The following is a 17595-nucleotide window of genomic DNA, read 5'->3' as shown; positions in this document are numbered from 1 at the left end:
ATTAAAGTGCATGCAAAAGATCTATGGATAAACCCAAGCAGCTTATTAACTCTGATTAATATAGTATGTTCAATGTGGTGAGAGAAAGTAAGAAGACACCCAAATTCATGAGTGAGTGACGCTAAATAACATTGACAATGAAAGGTGGCCATTAAATGAGTCAAACTTTCTAAACCTACATTTCACAATATTTGATGACATTTCACTCTCAACTTATATCAGAAGATGTCGATCTTGAAAGGAGGAAATTCGCCGAAAAATCGTAACAGTAACAACTGAGATTCCAATAGGGAGCCAAAGCAATTGGTAAAGAGGTTGAATAATAATGAAGTTGTCGAAAATGGGTTGGACAAAAAAACCATCAATCTTGATTCGCTACTCTCTATCGGTCAGATAATAATAATGATAAATATTCGTTAAATTAGAATTGTGTTGTACATAACATAAAAAATGATAGAGAACTTACACACTCTTATCCAAGTACTCACTAACACTGTATAGTTGAGTACCTACGAGAAAATTAAATAGCAATTTTTTAAATTAATTCAGTTCTTTCACACATTTTATGTCAAAGGAACGATTTTTGTAAAAATTGATGCACGCACTTTTTTCATACATAGTTAAGTACTTTGGGTAGCTTTAATTAAGATTTCTTGTTACATAGACGTTTTGTGACCATATATTGACTCACTCTACACGGATTAAAAAACTTTTGAAGCTTTGCTTCAAATTTTTGAATCCGATGTCAAATTTGGACAGATGGTTAATTTTTTTTTTATGATGTGACTCCATAGTTAAAAAGAGAGGAATTTTCTGATTTCAAATATATATGGTTTGACTACATTTAATTAAACCGTTTTGGAAATATTGCGCTATAAACACATAAAAAATTAAATATTGAAGATCTTAGTAGACGGTGCATTGTTTTACTACGAAACAATAATTTTATTATAAATTATATTTACCAAAGTCATAGATAATTTATACGATACAAAAAATTGAACAAGATTATATAAATTGTATTAATAATGGTGGTGGTCATATAGAGCAGTTCAATACTAAATATTAAGGTTTTATTGTTTCTACTTAATTCATTTATCTTAAAAAAAAACGTCAAAATGATAATGTCTTCTGAATAATTTGTTTTCTAATAAACGTCAAACATCAACAATGGACAGCCCACCATTTTTTTAAAGTTTGAAGCCCGATATTTTCAAAACTATGTTTATTTGAAATCAGAAAATTCGGCTCTTTTGAACTATATGTAGGGAATATATATATTCTATATAACTATAGAAACTGACAATCTGTTAAAAATTTGAAGTGAAACCCCCAATGTTTTGTATAATTTTTTCCTCATTTAACTCATGTAAAGGGTCAGTATACGGGGCCTGTATTCTTAGTGAAGAACACATTTTATTCAATTGACCATCAATGAGAACCTCCAAAAATCTAGCACAAGTGGCCAGATTAATTTCCTCGTTTTGGATCTTTATTGATTTAAGTGTTCTAACCTGCAGTGATTAGTTTTAAACAATGCAATGTTTGCCTTATTAAGGCTACTATTGATTAATCATTTCTGTATTTAGTCATTCTTGAATTTGTGTACCTTAAGAGTTCATCTATACCGATTATAAGACTTAATCTAAAATAAAAGTGACCCAGTGATAAGAATATTATTGTTGACCTAATCGATGGCTTTACTAAAGTCCGCGTATATGGCATTCCTTTACAATTAATTTAAAGTCAATGAAGGAAATAAATAAATAAAACTAACAAAGACTATTATTATATTGTTGCATTTATTTGAAAACAAACTACAGATTTGTTTCTACAGATTGAATTCTAGATTAAAAAAACTCAACTATTTAACTCTTATAATTGAAAAAAGGTTACGAAGAAAAAGAATTTAATCCGCTAGTGGTGCCGCATAATGAATCCATCTTGGGGGCAAAGAAGAAGATTCGGCTGAAATTCCTATATAAAAATATCGTTACAGTAACCACATTCGTACGCAACCATTCACCTTCCGAATAAAACTACAATTTGGCCCGGGGGAGAACGAATACTTACCTGATGACGCCTACTTGCCAAACCGTACATGCACACCCACCGATATATACAAACAAAATTAAAAACCAAAAAAAATATAGAGGAAATATTATACGCATATTATCGTCTACGATGGAAGAAATCGACCACCACACCGCGGGACCGTAAGAACCGGGAAATCGCTCCTACCGCCCGAGTTCGTCGCTATCGTCGCCAAAAGTTCCGGTCCCGTCTGTTGTTGTTCGCGTTACTTTTGTTGGTTCGGGTTTCCTCGAACCGTCGCCGTTTGTTCGCTTCTAAACGGGCCTGACGTAGCTGTTGCTTCTCGGCAATCTAAAACAATCATTTGTTTTGAGTCAAATAGGAAGTCTTGCGGTATGGGCTAACATACTTCCTCGGGAGAGAGAGGTTGCCAATATATGCTCGGGGTTGCTTTCGTTTTCAAGAAAAGATCGTCCATGGCTTTTTGAGGCGCCGGCTCGTCTTGTTTTGGTTTTTTACCGTGATAACCTGTAAAAATCAAGTCAAATTATTTATTTATTTATTTCAAGATTTACGAAAAACCCCATTTTTACAAAAAAAAAATATACTGAACCTAAAGCACAACAAGAAGTAAATAGTCCTAAAAACAACATGATGAGATATGTCTTAATTAATTATTCAGTTGACTCCTTAGAATTTTGAAAGGCTAGAATTAATAAAAAAACAACTTTGTTTGAGTGTAACATGTACACAGATGCAAGGGGGGTGTTTTATATTTGTAACATATTCATCGATTCTCTGTTGTCAAATTTACACATATTTTTAAAAGAGGAAATTTTCAGCTATATACTATCAACACATATAATAATGATAATTTAACTTAATGATGTTAGATTTTAGATTAAAAGTAGAAATAGATATATGCTATTCTAAACTCAAACATAACAAAACAAAGGTAAAAACACAAAGTCACGGTCTCATCAAATCCATATAATTTTTTAAAGCTACACGTGTTTCGCTCCTATCGGAGCAACATCAGGCCTAAAAAATACATTAAGATATTTTTCACAAAACAAAAAGAACGCTTATAAAACTCATTACCTAGACCTACACAGATCACATTACAACTAACAACAAAAGAAAAGCTAGGTTAAGTTAACAATTCCCACCATATATGCTTAAAAAAATAAAAGTAAAAATGTAAAATGTCACCAGTGGGGAACGATCCAGCAACCTTTAGATTCACAGGCGCGCGTCTAACCCATAGGCCACCAAGTAACATGATCAAACATGGAAAACAATCCGAACTATACTAATAAGTGTGAATATAAGTAAACAATCTTCACAATAAAAACTAAAAATATCTAAAATCGAAAAAGAAAAAAGAAGAAAAGTCTTTTTAAGAGAGGTTGTTATAAATGAGGTGAAGTTCAAACGTGAAAATATCGTTCACACACACAAGGACAGGGCTCTTCTTAGCTTTAGTTATTTCCATTTTTTCTAACAAGTCGAGTTTTTTGCCTTTTGAGCACTCATGCAAAATATCCGCTCCCTGAGTTAAAGAAAAACCATGTGAGGAGGCCAATAAATGATTTGCAAACGCCGATTTAGTTTCGGTAATGTCAGTATCCCTATACCTGTCCACCAAACTTGTATGTTCCTTTATTCTGGTGGAAATTTTTCTCCCCGATTGCCCTATGTAAATGGCATTACAGTCATTACATCTTAATGAATATACCCCTGATTTTGAAAAGAAATCTGCCTTATCTACTGTACTAACTAGCTGACTTTTTAAACTGTTTGTAGTTTTAAAAGCAATTGTAAGATTTGTAGACTTGAAAAACTTTGCAAGCTGAAAAGATATATTACCAAAAAATGACATTGATCTAAAAAGATGACTCTTTTCATTATTAAGATGGATTAAGTTGTAAGTGAGTTTACATTTATTATAGAATTTAGAATAAAGGCGATTAATTATATCAAGTGGAAAACCATTATTAAAAGCAATATGTTTAATTATATTTAGTTCATCAGGGAGAGCTTCTCTAGAAAGGGGGATGTTGAAAAGGCGATAGAAAAGGGAATTAAAAGAGGCAAATTTGTAGGAATAAGGGGAGTTTGAGGAGTATTGGATGACATTGTCCGTAGTGGTGGGTTTGCGGTAGATCTCAAATTCAAGTTTGTTGGTATTTTTTGAAATAAGAACATCAAGAAAGGGTAACTTTCCATCTCTTTCTTCTTCAATGGTAAACGATATATTTGCGTGAAGAGAGTTTATAGAAATGAGGAAATCCGCCAATTCCAGATCATTTCCATTCCATACCACAAAAATATCATCCACGTATCTCCTATATACAGTGAGAAAAGCACCAAACTTCCCATTAACAATCCTTTTCTCCAAATGGTGCATAAAAATCTCACTGAGAAGAGGAGAGAGGCAAGACCCCATTGCTAGTCCAGTAACTTGTCTAAAAAACTTGTTGAAAACGAAAAAATTCTGATCAAGTACTAGCTTGAGGAGTGTTAAAAGATCATCAACAATAAATCTGTCAAGCGGTGACTTAAGCAAAAGGGACCTGATTAGATCAAGGCAATCATCAGGTGGAATGCTTGGAAATAAGTTCTTAACGTCGAGAGAAATTAGTTTTGAACCCTCTAGTATGCAGATATTTTTTAAAAAATTTGTCAACTCTACTGAATTTTTTGTCGAATAAGTACTTCTGAAACCAGTTACATCTCTGAGTGTAGTATTTAACCAGGCTGACAAGTTGTAACAAGGTGAGTTTACAAACGATACTACTGGCCTAATAGGGAGATTGGGTTTATGGATTTTAGGAAAGCCGTAGAGGAGAGGAGTTCTGGGATTCATAGGGTATAATTTTTCTTTCCTAGTATGAAAAAATTCTAAAGTCAGATTACACCTATCAAGGGTTTGTTTAACCTTGGAGAAAACAGAGCTAGTAGGATCTTTGTTTACATTAACAAAGTCACCCGAACGCAAAAAATCCAAAACCTTCTCTATGTAATCATCTTAAGTATAATCAGACAATTACCCTTGTCAGCTTTCGAAAGGATTAAATCGTGATTTTTTATTTTATTTTTAAGAGAAGTTAGATATTATTAAAATTAGATTTATTAGAGTTTGAGTTAATATTAGAATTTAAAAAAATTATTATTTTAGCACGCAAAATATTTTTATTATGAATATCAGTAGTCTGCAAAACATTCTCAGCCTCTAAAGCTAAAGTCTCCCGCGTGCGCAAGTCAGTCTTCTTACAAAAATTATATTTTAAATTAAGATTCAAAATACTTTCCTCGTCCGGTGTGAAAGTCACATTTGTTAAATTCAAGTACCTTTTATGAAATTGAAAGTGACATTTTCCTAGCTGCCTCCGGTATACATTATTATTATTTTTTCTTAAAGATTGAACTTGAGATGTCTTAAGGTGATTTAATTTGCGGTTTAAACGAAAAGAGGAGTTTTTAGAAAATATTTGAACCTCATCTCTAAGTGCTGAATCTAAAGTACAAAACTCCCAATGGGTTAAGAATAAGTTCAACGTCAAGTAAAGGTATTTTAGTACAGGATGATACGTTTCTATTCAAACATAACATCTTCAAAGCAAAATAAAAAATTATTAACTTATAGTTGCGTTACTTCATAGAGGAACGTAGTAGTAGCTCTTCCGACTATATCGCTCTTATTGTTATTTACGTGGCAGTGTTCCGTTTGTTTATAACAAATAAATTATCCCAATTTTCTTTCAGACTTTTAGAATCATTTTTCTTTATCTTCCAGGTATTTGGAATAAATTTTCAGTTAATTCCAGACACCTGTCGAGCCGTTTTGTAAGTCTTTCAGTCCTTGGAAATAGTTTTTATGCCTTTCAGGTGGTTTAGTAATAATTCAAGACTTTTTTGGGGTCTTAAATAGTAAGTCACTATTTCTATTTTTTATTTAGGCATATAGAATAAATGTTCAATAAATTCCAGACTTTTGAAGTCGTTTTACAGGTCGTCCAGGTATTGGAAAAAGTTTTTATGTCTCTCAGAATTTGAGACTCTTCAGTACATTTTTCATTTCTATTTCAGGAAATTTAATATTTTTTTCTTCCAGGCATTTGGAATCGTTTTTCAATTAAGTCCATACTTTTGGAGCTGAATTGTAGGTCTTTCAGGCATTGGAAATAATGTTTATACCTCTCAGGTGATTTTATAATAAGTGAATTATTTATTTTTATTTCAAGAACTTTAATGTTTTTTTCTTCCAAGCATTTGAGGTTATTCCAATTTTTCCTTACAGGTTTTAAGAAAGCCATTTGATTTTATTCCAGGCTTTTGGAATAATTTTGTAGGTCCTTCAGGCATTCACACATAGTCACTTTGGATGTTTGACCTCAAAACCTATATACCACTTCCTTGACAGAAATAATTTTTGTGAAAACTTCAATTCACCCAACCCGTAATAAAATAACAATACTCTTGCTATATTTCCAAGCACAAAACTCAAAACTCACCCTCAGGAGTGTAGGATCTTCGACTATGCTTCCTTTCCCGTCTTTCTCTACTTTTGGAGCGATGTTGATGATCTCTCTCTTTGCCTACATCCCATTCTCTTTTCGAAGGCCTCTCCTCTCTCCTCTTCTCTTCTTCAGACAATTCTGGCTGCTACATTAAAAAAAAATTACACACCACTAACAACAACTAAATACTAACCGACCTTGTTCTCTTTTTGCGGAGTGGGTTCCTTTTTAGGTACCGTAACAGGCGGATTCTTGGCGATCTCCATCTCCTCCCGGGTCGAATAGTCAATGATCAGCTGCTTTCCGTTCCCGATCGGCCAGTGCACTCCATGCAGGGCGTTCCTGGTGGCTTCTGCTTCCCTAAAAATAACCATGACCGTTCATACAACGGTTGCCAAACCAAATTTCCTCAATTCCAACTAAATGTATGAACTACTGCTGCAAATGTGTTAAACAACCTTGATCCCTTTCAACAATCTTTTGAAGTTGGAGGTATCCAATCCATATTAAATGAAAACACACCCTCTTTTAAATTTAAGTTTACCACTTCACAGGATATTAACTTGGCTATATCAGAAATAAAAAACAGTAATAGCAAAGATAAAGATAATATTAACTCTTAGGTGGTAAAAATATTATAACTCGACCTTTAACTGACTTAATAAACCCGTTCATCTCATGCCGAATGTTTCCCAGAGCCTTTAAAACTACAAGGGATCTTCTGAGGATTGCTATAATTACCGGCCAATATCCCTATTACCTATCTTATCAAAAGTTTATGAGTGCATTTAAAAAAAATCAAATCAATGAATTCTTTGAAACCTACAAGCTTTTTTCAATAAACCAGTTAGGATTCTGTAAAAATAAAACAACAACCTTAGCAATTGGCCATTTTACCAGTAATATTCTTGACAGTTTTGAAAAATATCTCGATACACTAAAAATTACTTTATTATAATTTCTAGAACAGTACAATTCAGCTACTCAGGGAGCAGTATGTTGATTTCAATAAGTGTGATTCTGAAAAACAACATTTAGAGTTTGATGTACCACGCAAGGGTCAGTGTTGGGTCCCATACTGTTTCTCATTTATATAAATGATCTTTCTTTCTGTCTAAGTTAGGAATTCAACACTGTACTATTTGCTGATGATAGTACCTTCAGAAATTCACAATATTAACTATCATGCATCAGAACCAAATCTTTTTGAACGGTTTCTGGCGAACCGTCTGTCTGTAACCGTAAAGTGTACATTTTTCTTTTCGCAACCATACTAATGTTCCCCAGCCTTTGTTACCCCAATGTGAACAGCATGCAAAGTTTCTTGGTGTATTCTTGGATGAGGGCTTAACCTGGGAAGAACATCTGATTGTATCACAGCAGCTTTTTCTTTTCAGAAACCTTGTTCACTTAACTTCTAGAGAAACCCTTTTAACAGCTGACCACAGTAATTTCTATTCTCATTTAATTGTGGGATCATTGGCCATTGGTCACTGGTCTTGGCTATAGGGAAGAATGTCGAAATTCTTTTAAATCATTAAAAAAATAGTGACTCTACCCTGTGTGTACATTATGCAGTTCACATCAAGCAAAATTTGAACCTATATAATTCTCATGAAAACATCCATAATTATCTTACAAGGAACAACATCAATCTTGTACCTGATTGATTTCTACTAATTTGAGAGATCCAAAAAAGGCTCCAGATACCTATGTGTAAAATTCTATAACTGTGTACTGTAAATTTGAACCAATATAAAATGGAAATTTAATGTTTTCTTTTAGAAAAAGCTTTTTTCTCATTCGGGGAGCACTTTGAATCAAATTTTAATTTGTCTTAGTTCTCTTAATGTGTTCTGAAATAGTATTTTAATTGAATTTTACCTCTAATGATATATTTAATCCTTAATTTATATCCCTAAGTTTCATTACATATAAATTATTTGAGAAAAAATTAAAAAAAGCTTAAATTATTATTAAAGCTTGAGATACACCACAACTTCTTCAATAGGGACATCAATATTACCACAAAGCCTTGAATTTTTTATCAATAGGCACCAATAAGTATGTATCAATCTGTGCTTACTGACACATCGTTACATAGCTAGATACCAGAGATTCATACCATTCATGTTTGTCAAAGAGTAATCAAAATATCACAAGAGTATCAGTGGGATATAGGGTGATCTTATGTATATTATATGTTTCAATTGGAATTGTACTGCTTCGATACCATGCACCATACTCTGGCGAGATTTCCCAGTACAATTTGGGCCTATAATGTCTATTGTCATTGCTTACAATATAATGGTCTACGATCAGAGTTCAGTCTCTCAAATTATAAGGTTCCTCGAGATAAGGTGCTAGGACAATTGCTCTTTCTGATCTACATATATCAGTAATCTTGATAGTAGTGATCCAAGTATTGATTTCATCTTATTGCGGATGATACTGCATTGAGAAAGAAAGGTAAGACACTTGCTGATCTGCAAATGGGTCTGGAAAAGGCACTTGCTGGTTGCTTTTTATGCTAAGCAATTGGGTGTGAATTATAGTAAAAATCAAATTGTTTGTGACTACCTGTAATAGGAGTTACAGGTTGCAAAAGAACAGGTTACTTTTTTGGGATGACAAGTTTATTAAAATACACAGGAAGCAAACCTTTTCTTAGTGTGTAAATAAAAATGATTGTTAAAAAGTATAAATGTTGTTTTACTATTTTAAAATTCTGAACATGTGTATATACTAAGGTTGCATAGTCTGTCTATTTTGCATGTATTCGTTCAAGAATAAAATATGGGATTCTTGTTTGGGAGTCATGGAAGTGATGCAAGCCACATTTTTTCCATACATTTCAGTTTCTCTTACCATCTAGTACAAGAATGTTATTTCGCTAGAAAGAAACTTAATAAAGCAGTACTTTGTATCTAATCTTCACTTGTGTAAACTATGTTATAAAGTATTAACACCTATAAACAACTTTGTCTTTGTCCAAAAACTAATAATAATTCGCATTAATCTCTATAAGAATAGACACATCAGTTAGGTGTAGGAAGGACCATAAAGCTCAACTTTAACAATTGTGCTCCTTATAATCTTTTATTACAAATACAAAGAACCCATCACTTTTTATTTTTGAACCTTTAACTATATGTAACTGTGATGTCAGTTTTTAATTTTGCACTGTATTCTTTGTTATGGTCTTATTTCTGCATATATTACAAGAACTTAAAATCCTCTCCTATGCTAGCAGTCACTAGTATTAGAAATAGTAGCTCCTCAGTAGGACAATAGCCAAGACTACTCTCGATATGCAATATCTGAAGTAAGAAAAGCCTAAAGAAAACAAACCTTTATACAGAATACAGAAAGAAAGTCAGAGAAAATTAAAACACTTGCCAAGCATTTATCACAATAATGTAATGCCCCATTTACCAAATATAATTTAATTTTTTTAAATAATAATCTTGGCTTCAAGATTTCTTATGTCGAGTAGAATATCATTAAAGAACTGAACAGAATTTAGTTATCAGGGCCTCGTCTGCTTTTAGAGAATTAGCAAATTGAAGTTTTCGAATCTAATTTTTTAAATAGGGAACAGTATGTTAAGATTAGTTGGCTATTAGTTCCTCGGTAATCCCTCAAGGTTCCAATTCAGGAGTTTTGTTATTTTTAATTTGTAATAATGATATGTGGTCCTTAGTTAAGAAAAGTTAGATATAGTTGATTTTATTAATTAAAAAAAAAAAAAAAAATTTAAATTTTAACTGTTTAACTTTGATTCGTCATTGTAACTTGTATTTTTAAATATAATTTTAACCTTGTAACTCTGTCTCTTTAGGATTAGGTGAAGCTTTGTTTATAACAATATTTTGTTCAAACAATAAAGCATATTTGAATTTGAATTAATTTATATCCCTAAGTTTCATTACATATAAATTATTTGACTCGCAAAAGTACTTGTTTGTATATTACTACTAGTAAATTATCTAGTCTAATCTAATCTAAATAACACTTACTCTGCCGTCTCGTAACAAACAAAACACTTCGACTTGATCTTGTCGGTCCAAAATCCGTCCTCCTTGATCTTCCCGGTCCTCTCCAGTAGCTCCCTCAGTTGTCTCACGGTGAACGGTCTCACCAAGTTGGTGATGAACAGCACCTCGGACACCGGGTTCCGCGGCGGACTCGGCGGCGGTTTCAGTTTACCCGCGGTGTCCTCGACTATGCTGATTTTCCTATTGAGGGCGATCGCGTTTTCCTTAATTTCGATGTCTTCCGGCTCGTTCAGTTCCGCCTCGATGTTTTCCATCTCCTGGTCCTCTAGTTCTTTGAAAGACAACCGATGTCTGGGTTTTTCCCTGCGTTCCGGCGTGAGTACCACGTCTAAATTCACCTCTTCGTCATCGATTAATTCGATTTCCGGACAGGTTTCTTTTAATATGTTCAAGTTGATGATCTCTATGTCCGTCCAGTGTTCTGACAAATCCCATTTGTGTTTTTTAGTCGGTTTTTCTTCAGTAGAAGTGTCCTGTTCAGGCTCTGGGAATTTCCTGATTAATTTTACCACTTTTGTCGGTTTTTTTGGCTTCTGGGGCTTTTCTGTAAAAGTAATTCAAATTCAAATAGTTTATTGTCCAACAATTACAAGACAATCGAAATAATTAAAATTAAAACAGTACAAGTTATAAGCACCTTAAATAAGTAGTACAAAAAAAATTAAATATAAGATCCAATATAGAGTGATAACAAAATTTAAAACAATAGCATAATTGTAAGAATATAAGACACACTAACCAAATGATAACAATCACAGAAAAATAATCAGGTATCATTCAAATTAAGAGAGGAACACATCCTTTTTTTAAAAACATATTCAGTGCTGCTAAAGATGTCGACATCTATAGCATTCATCTGATTATACCATGTACAAGCACGGCACAGTGGAGCTTTGCTGGACAGATTTGTTAAGTTAAGAGAGGGATAAAATATATGGTGCCTCCTTGTATTGGCAGGAGGAACAAATAGAGGTAGCCTCTCTAAGAGCTCAGAACAATCAATTTTATTATTGCAAAGTTTATATAAAAATATCTGACTAGAGAGAATAGTATTTTGCTTTAGTGACAAATAGTTGAATCTATTCAGCAGGTACCTCTTACTGGATATACTCCATCCAACTTAACACAAAGTAACTTTAAGAATCTGCGCTGTACATACTCCAGTCTGTTAACATGAACATCATAGATGGGGAACCACAACATAGAGCCATACATTAATTTAGACTTTACTAATGAATTGTACAATACAGTCAAGCTGGATATATTCTTAAATTGAGAAGTGGACCTTACTATAAACCCGAGGGATTTTAAGGCTGAACTAGTGACCTGTGATACATGCTGGTTGAATGTGAGCCTCTTATCTACTTCAATGCCCAAATCCTTCACTGAAGAACAGTCTAGCAACTGAGAACCACTCAATATATATGGGTATAAAATCTCTTCATGAAGAATGGAAATTGTCATTTTTTTACATTTGTCCCAGTTTAGGGGTAGTTTATTTCTTTCACACCAATCAAAGACCCTATTCATGTCCTCTTGCAGCTTCAGGTAGTCCAGCATAGTACGAGTGATACAAAACAACTTCAGATCATCAACCATACAATCAACTAAATCATTAATAAATAGATCGAACAGCATTGGGGCGAGATTACTGCCTTGGGGCGCACCACTCGAAGCCATGTAATACTCAGACCCAAAACCAATAAATTCAACATACTAAAGCCTGCCAGTCAAATATGAGATGAAGAACTCCACCAGACAAGGATGAAATCCAGCCAAAGCCAGCCGATCAAAAGCCTTCGAGAAGTCTGCGTACAGCACATCCAACTGGCTTTTCTGATCTATAGCTAGATATGCTGTTTCCAAGAAACAAGCCATATTAGTGACAGTAGATCTTTTTTGAAAGAAACCATGCTGCTTTTCTGTAATTATGTGCTTAATTTGAGGAGACAATTTATCATGCACACAGTAATCATTAACAGAAGAGCACAATTATAAAACGGTACAAGAATTAATATATTGGAGAAGCCTCACATGTTTTAGTGTATAAATTGAACTAAAAAGGAATATTTTCTTGGAACATTGAATCCCTAAATAATCCTGAACTACAAACAATAGATAAAACAATGTTTTCTTCCAGGCAGTTGAGGACTTATCTAAAAAAAAGTTGTACAAAGTCCTTTTCAATCATTTGTACTAAGTTTACTTCTTAATTAACTCTTTGCTTATCCAATAGTATTCTGGGGGTTACTGTAATAACACCAGTTTTTCTTCTCTAGTTATCATAGAGAAACAGGCTTTAAGGTTCATGTTTACAATGTCTCTAAGGAAGTCTTATAAACCATTTTTTATTTCAGAAAATATCTCTACTATGCTTGTATTTGCTTGAAAGTGTTTGTATAGGTAGTCTATACGAAGAATTCCAAATTAACTTGTCCCTACTCGACCATAATATGTTACAAGGCAAGTGAATAATATTCAATTAATGATTCCTAGAACCACTTTGGTCCTATCCCGAATACACAAAAAATTAAGTCATAGAAAATTAAAAACTAAAAAAAATTGATTTTGTGTGTTTTATATTTACATTTATGTATATATTGTTTTTTTTTTGTAGCCTTAAAATGAAATTTTTTATATTTTTATAATAAAGCATGTTTTGATTGATTGAAACTATATTTTCCCTAAGACAATTCAGCTGGTTTGATGCTCGACTGCCTGGAATAGAAAAAATTATGTTTTCTTCCAGGCAGTAAAAGCACTCTTTTAAAACAGTTAAAAAATTCAAAAAATTCACTTCATTTCGTAAGGAAATTTATTCAAAAATCAAAAAGTTCTTTCAGGCAGTTGAAATTCAATTTCCCAGAAAATTTTATGAATTTCTTAAGGAAATTGAGTGTTTCTTCCAGGCAGTTGAAGAACCTGGAAAAATCAGGGCGAGCAATTGACAAATTTTAGGTTTCAAGGATTACTGGTAAGCTTTCAGGTATGTCCAGGCATTTAATGGAAATTGCTTGAAATTTCATGACTTACACAAGAGGAAGGACATTGTAAAAATTAGTAGTTATGGTTATCAAACAAATTTTACTTTCTCTTTCCTTATAACAAATAATGTTTCAAGTTATGCTAACTACAATATTTTAATACACATTTTTTGTTGTTGCTAAAAATGAGTAATACTAATTTTTAACAACAAAATGCCTCGGGTCTAAATGGTGTTCTCAACCCAAAACAGCCAATGTTTATTCAAGTGTATTGAATGTTCTAAGAGTATTTGTCGGCCAACTGCTTTTAATGAATAAAATATTTTAACTAAACAAAAATATAGATTCCAGAACAACTTAATTTTACTCAATTGCCTGGAACTAATAACTTTTTTCCTTCCAAGCAGTCCCAATAGTACAAGAATTAATATATTGGAGAAGTCTCACATGTTTGAGTGTATAAATCCCAACCAAAAATTGAACTAAAAAAGGTTTATTTTCTTGGAGCATTGAATCCCTAAATAATCCTGAACTGCAAACACAATAGGCATGGAGTTTGGCCATCTATCAATTTACCAATTTTTCGTACATTATACATAATTTCTTTGTTTGCATTTTTTTATGGGTCCTCAGCTGCCTGGAATAGATAAAACAATGTTTTCTTCCAGGCAGTTGAGGACTTATCTAAAAAAAAGTTGTACAAAGTACTTTTCAATCATTTGTACTGAGTTTACTTCTTAATTAACTCTTTTCTTATCCAATAGTATTCTGGGGTTATTGTAATACCACCAGTTTTTCTTCTATAGTTATCATAGAGAAACAGGCTTTAAGGTTCATGTTTACAATGTCTCTAAGGAAGTCTTATAAACCATTTTTTATTTCAGAAAATATCTCTACTAGGCTTGTATTTGCTTGAAACTGTTTGTATAGGTAGTCTATACGAAGAATTCCAAATTAACTTGTCCCTACTCGACCATAATATGTTACAAGGCAAGTGAATAATATTCAATTAATGATTCCTAGAACCACTTTGGTCCTATCCCGAATACACAAAAAATTAAGTCATAGAAAATTAAAAACTAAAAAAAAATGGTTTTGTGTGTTTTATATTTACATTTATGTACATATTGTTTTTTTTTTGTAGCTTTATAATGAAATTTTTTATATTTTTATAATAAAGCATTTTTTGATTGATCGAAGCTATATTTTCTCTAAGACAATTCAGCTGGTTTGATACTCGACTGCCTGGAATAGAAAAAAATATGTTTTCTTCCAGGTAGTAAAAGCACTCTTTTAAAACAGTTAAAAATCTCAAAAAATTCACTTCATTTCGTAAGGAAATTTATTCAAAAATCAAAAAGTTCTTTCAGGCAGTTGAAATTCAATTTCCCAGAAAATTATATGAATTTCTTAAGGAAATTGAGTGTTTCTTCCAGGCAGTTGAAGAACCTGGAAAAATCAGGACAAGCAATTGAGAAATTTTAGGTTTCAAGGATTACTGGTAAGCTTTCATGTTTGTCCAGGCATTTAATGGAAATTGCTTGAAATTTCATGACCTACACAAGAGGAAGGACATTGTATAAATTAGTTATGGTTATCAAACAAATTTTACTTTCTCTTTCCTTATAACAAATAATGTTTCAATAAAATATTTTAACTAAACAAAAATATAGACTCCAAAAAAACATAAATTTTACTCAATTGCCTGGAACTAATGACTTTTTCCTTCCAAGCAGTCCCAATAGTTACCAGCCACTAGATTTTAAATTTCCTTCAAAAACTAAATAGAGTGTAAAAAAAAACTCACCTTCACTTTCACTTGCAGACTTTTCAGCGACACTTTTCCTCCTCCTGCCCTCATTGATGATGATATTATCGGTAGAAGATTTTCTTGCTCTACCACCCTCCGGCACTGACACACTTCTCTCCAAAAACTTCTCTTCATTGTCTTTCTTTCTCTTCAAAGAAATGATCCTTCTTGCAGGTTTTTCACTGTTGCTTTCCTCCGTTTTCTTGTCTTTCTCTCCTTCGTACGTGGAGCCCCATTCGCCTTCCTCAAGTTCTTCAGTTTTATTTGCCTCCTGCGGTTGTGGCTTCTCTTCTTGTTCCTTAATTTCACTTTTTGGCACTGGTTCGTCTTGCTGTTTAATTTCAGGCCTCTTGAGGCTTATTTTCTTTTTGGTTTCTGGTTCCTTTTCAGTTTCTGATGAACTCATGTTACTGTTCTTTCTAGGGCGGTTCAGTTTAATCTTTTTTCCCCCACTAGAGTTCTCCTTTACAGGTGGTAATTCTTCAGTTTTGTCTTTCTCGTTATCCTCATTTTCTTCCTTTGGTTGTTTGTCGGGTTCCTCCTCGTTAGCAGTAGTTTCCTTTTGTTCAGTTGTTAATTTATCACTATCACAAGCAAGTTCAGCCACTAATGTTTGAGATGTGTCCACATCTAGAGTAGCATCCATGCCATTACCCTCTTCTTTTGGTGACTTTTCTGTCACCTGCACAGGTTCACTCTCAGTTTCCTCAGTGGCATTATTTTGGTTATTATTATCTATAGACTTACCTTTTTCTATGTCATCTTCGATCACTTCTTCCTCTTTACTTTCCTTGGACTGTTTTACATCTTTAGGCTGATTAATGGCTTTTGATCTAGTGCGCTTTTTCAGTGGCTTCTTCGAATCTGTGTCAGATTCATTTCCTGAAGATTGGTTTGTAGTTTGCACTTTGCTTGCTTGTTTTTTTGTTTCCTCATCGGAATTGTCGCTGTGTGAGCTCGACTGTCTGCGACGGGTTCGTCTTCTTGGGGATTGGACTTCCTTGCCAATTTTTTCACTCGCCTTTAAGGCAGCCGATCTGCTGGTTTTCCTCACCATCTAAAATAGAGAAATTAATGTAATCAAGAATCAAGCTAATGGTAACTGGAGAACTGTAACCTCCTTTTTAATTGGCACTGAACTATTTGAGTTTAACAAATTCCAAGGGTTAATGATTCAATTTTTATGTGTTAGAAAGTGAGGTTATGTCTTGTATGAAAAGTTAGTTAAGGGTTTTGGGATAATTGTAATTTATTTCAATAATAAATGTAAGGTCGCAGTTACTTTTGGATACTGTATAGAAGGCTAATTAATGTAAAAGCCCCTAAAAAAATAAATGCCTAAAAAGACTAAATATTCGGTCTAATAGCAATGTTTGTGCCACCTACCCTAAATGAAGTCCTGGTCAGCTATTATTAGTGTTTCTCACTATATACACTGGTAGATATCAATTCAAATGCAAATTTATTATAATGCACAGAACAGTTTAACAATAGCTATTGCAGATATGCGGTTTTAGTCAAAAAAACACCCATTTACGATAATTCACAAAACATCCTTGCACAAATATCTCGAAAACACTAAAAAGGAAAATGGTGGGACCGGTGTAATGGCCGCGGCGTACAACTGTCAATTGTCATTAATTATTTAGGGCTGTCACCTGTCAAATTGTCGACCCTTGGCCTTTGCTGCTAAAGCTTTACAGTAGAGATGGAGTAATGATCAATATAATTATTAATTTAAGAAAAACACAAATTTACAATGATTCAGGAAATATGTCGGAAATACTAATAAGAAAACAAAATGGTGTAATGGCCGCGGCGTTTTAACTGTCAACTGTCCTAATTTATTTTCACCTGTCATTTTTTTAACACTTGGTCTTTGCTACCGAAGCTGAACAGTAGAGATGGAGTACTTACTGGAGACGATAGAATTATCAATTTGATTTTGGAGTGTTAACGATATACATTACTTGTACTCAGTCAAAATTCCAAGCATAGAGTGCTACTTTTTAGATACGAATGCTGAAAGCGTCCTCTGAATGTCGAGGAGTAGTACTAATGGGATGCGAAAATGGGTTTGTAACATCACTATAAAAGCGGGAAATTTGAAATTTGATTTTGGCGCCAAATTTCAATTTTCTACTCTACTATACCGGGCGCTTAAAATTAGTGGAAACTGTTGTACA

The 17595-nt window shown here is 33.3% G+C and overlaps 1 protein-coding gene across 3 annotated transcripts; it reads right to left on the bottom strand.

Annotated features, from left to right (window-relative positions):
• Nucleotides 1-1780: 1780 nt before the first annotated feature.
• LOC126749526 (apoptotic chromatin condensation inducer in the nucleus-like) lies at nucleotides 1781-17043 on the bottom strand. 3 transcript variants are annotated; one of them, XM_050459228.1, is made up of 7 exons: nucleotides 16796-17043; nucleotides 15407-16466; nucleotides 10577-11159; nucleotides 6755-6917; nucleotides 6552-6699; nucleotides 2444-2562; nucleotides 1781-2385 (listed from the first exon to the last, which is right to left on the bottom strand). In XM_050459228.1, the coding sequence occupies exons 2-7, from the start codon at nucleotides 16464-16466 to the stop codon at nucleotides 2257-2259; spliced, it is 2202 nt and encodes a 733-aa protein (XP_050315185.1). In that variant the 5' UTR covers nucleotides 16796-17043; the 3' UTR covers nucleotides 1781-2256. The 3 variants fall into 3 exon arrangements, with proteins under 3 accessions (XP_050315185.1, XP_050315184.1, XP_050315186.1); XM_050459227.1 differs by having other exon boundaries at nucleotides 6552-6702; nucleotides 16796-17042; XM_050459229.1 differs by lacking the exon at nucleotides 16796-17043 and having other exon boundaries at nucleotides 6552-6702; nucleotides 15407-16091; nucleotides 16157-16302.
• Nucleotides 17044-17595: the final 552 nt, after the last annotated feature.

Source organism: Anthonomus grandis, unplaced genomic scaffold (assembly GCF_022605725.1).
Source record: "Anthonomus grandis grandis unplaced genomic scaffold, icAntGran1.3 ctg00000184.1___fragment_3, whole genome shotgun sequence".
NCBI classification, from domain to species: Eukaryota; Metazoa; Arthropoda; class Insecta; order Coleoptera; family Curculionidae; genus Anthonomus; species Anthonomus grandis.
This window is presented reverse-complemented; position numbering and strand designations above follow the sequence as displayed.

Coding starts and splice junctions, on each gene's coding strand:
- LOC126749526 (XM_050459227.1), bottom strand. CDS start 16,466: ATGGTGAGGAAAACCAGCAGATCGGCTGCCTTAAAGGCGAGTGAAAAA. Junction 6,703..6,754: donor CTCCGCAAAAAGAGAACAAG/GTCGGTTAGTAT, acceptor TTTTTAATGTAG/CAGCCAGAATTGTCTGAAGA. Junction 2,563..6,551: donor AAGATCCTACACTCCTGAGG/GTGAGTTTTGAG, acceptor TGATTTTTACAG/GTTATCACGGTAAAAAACCA.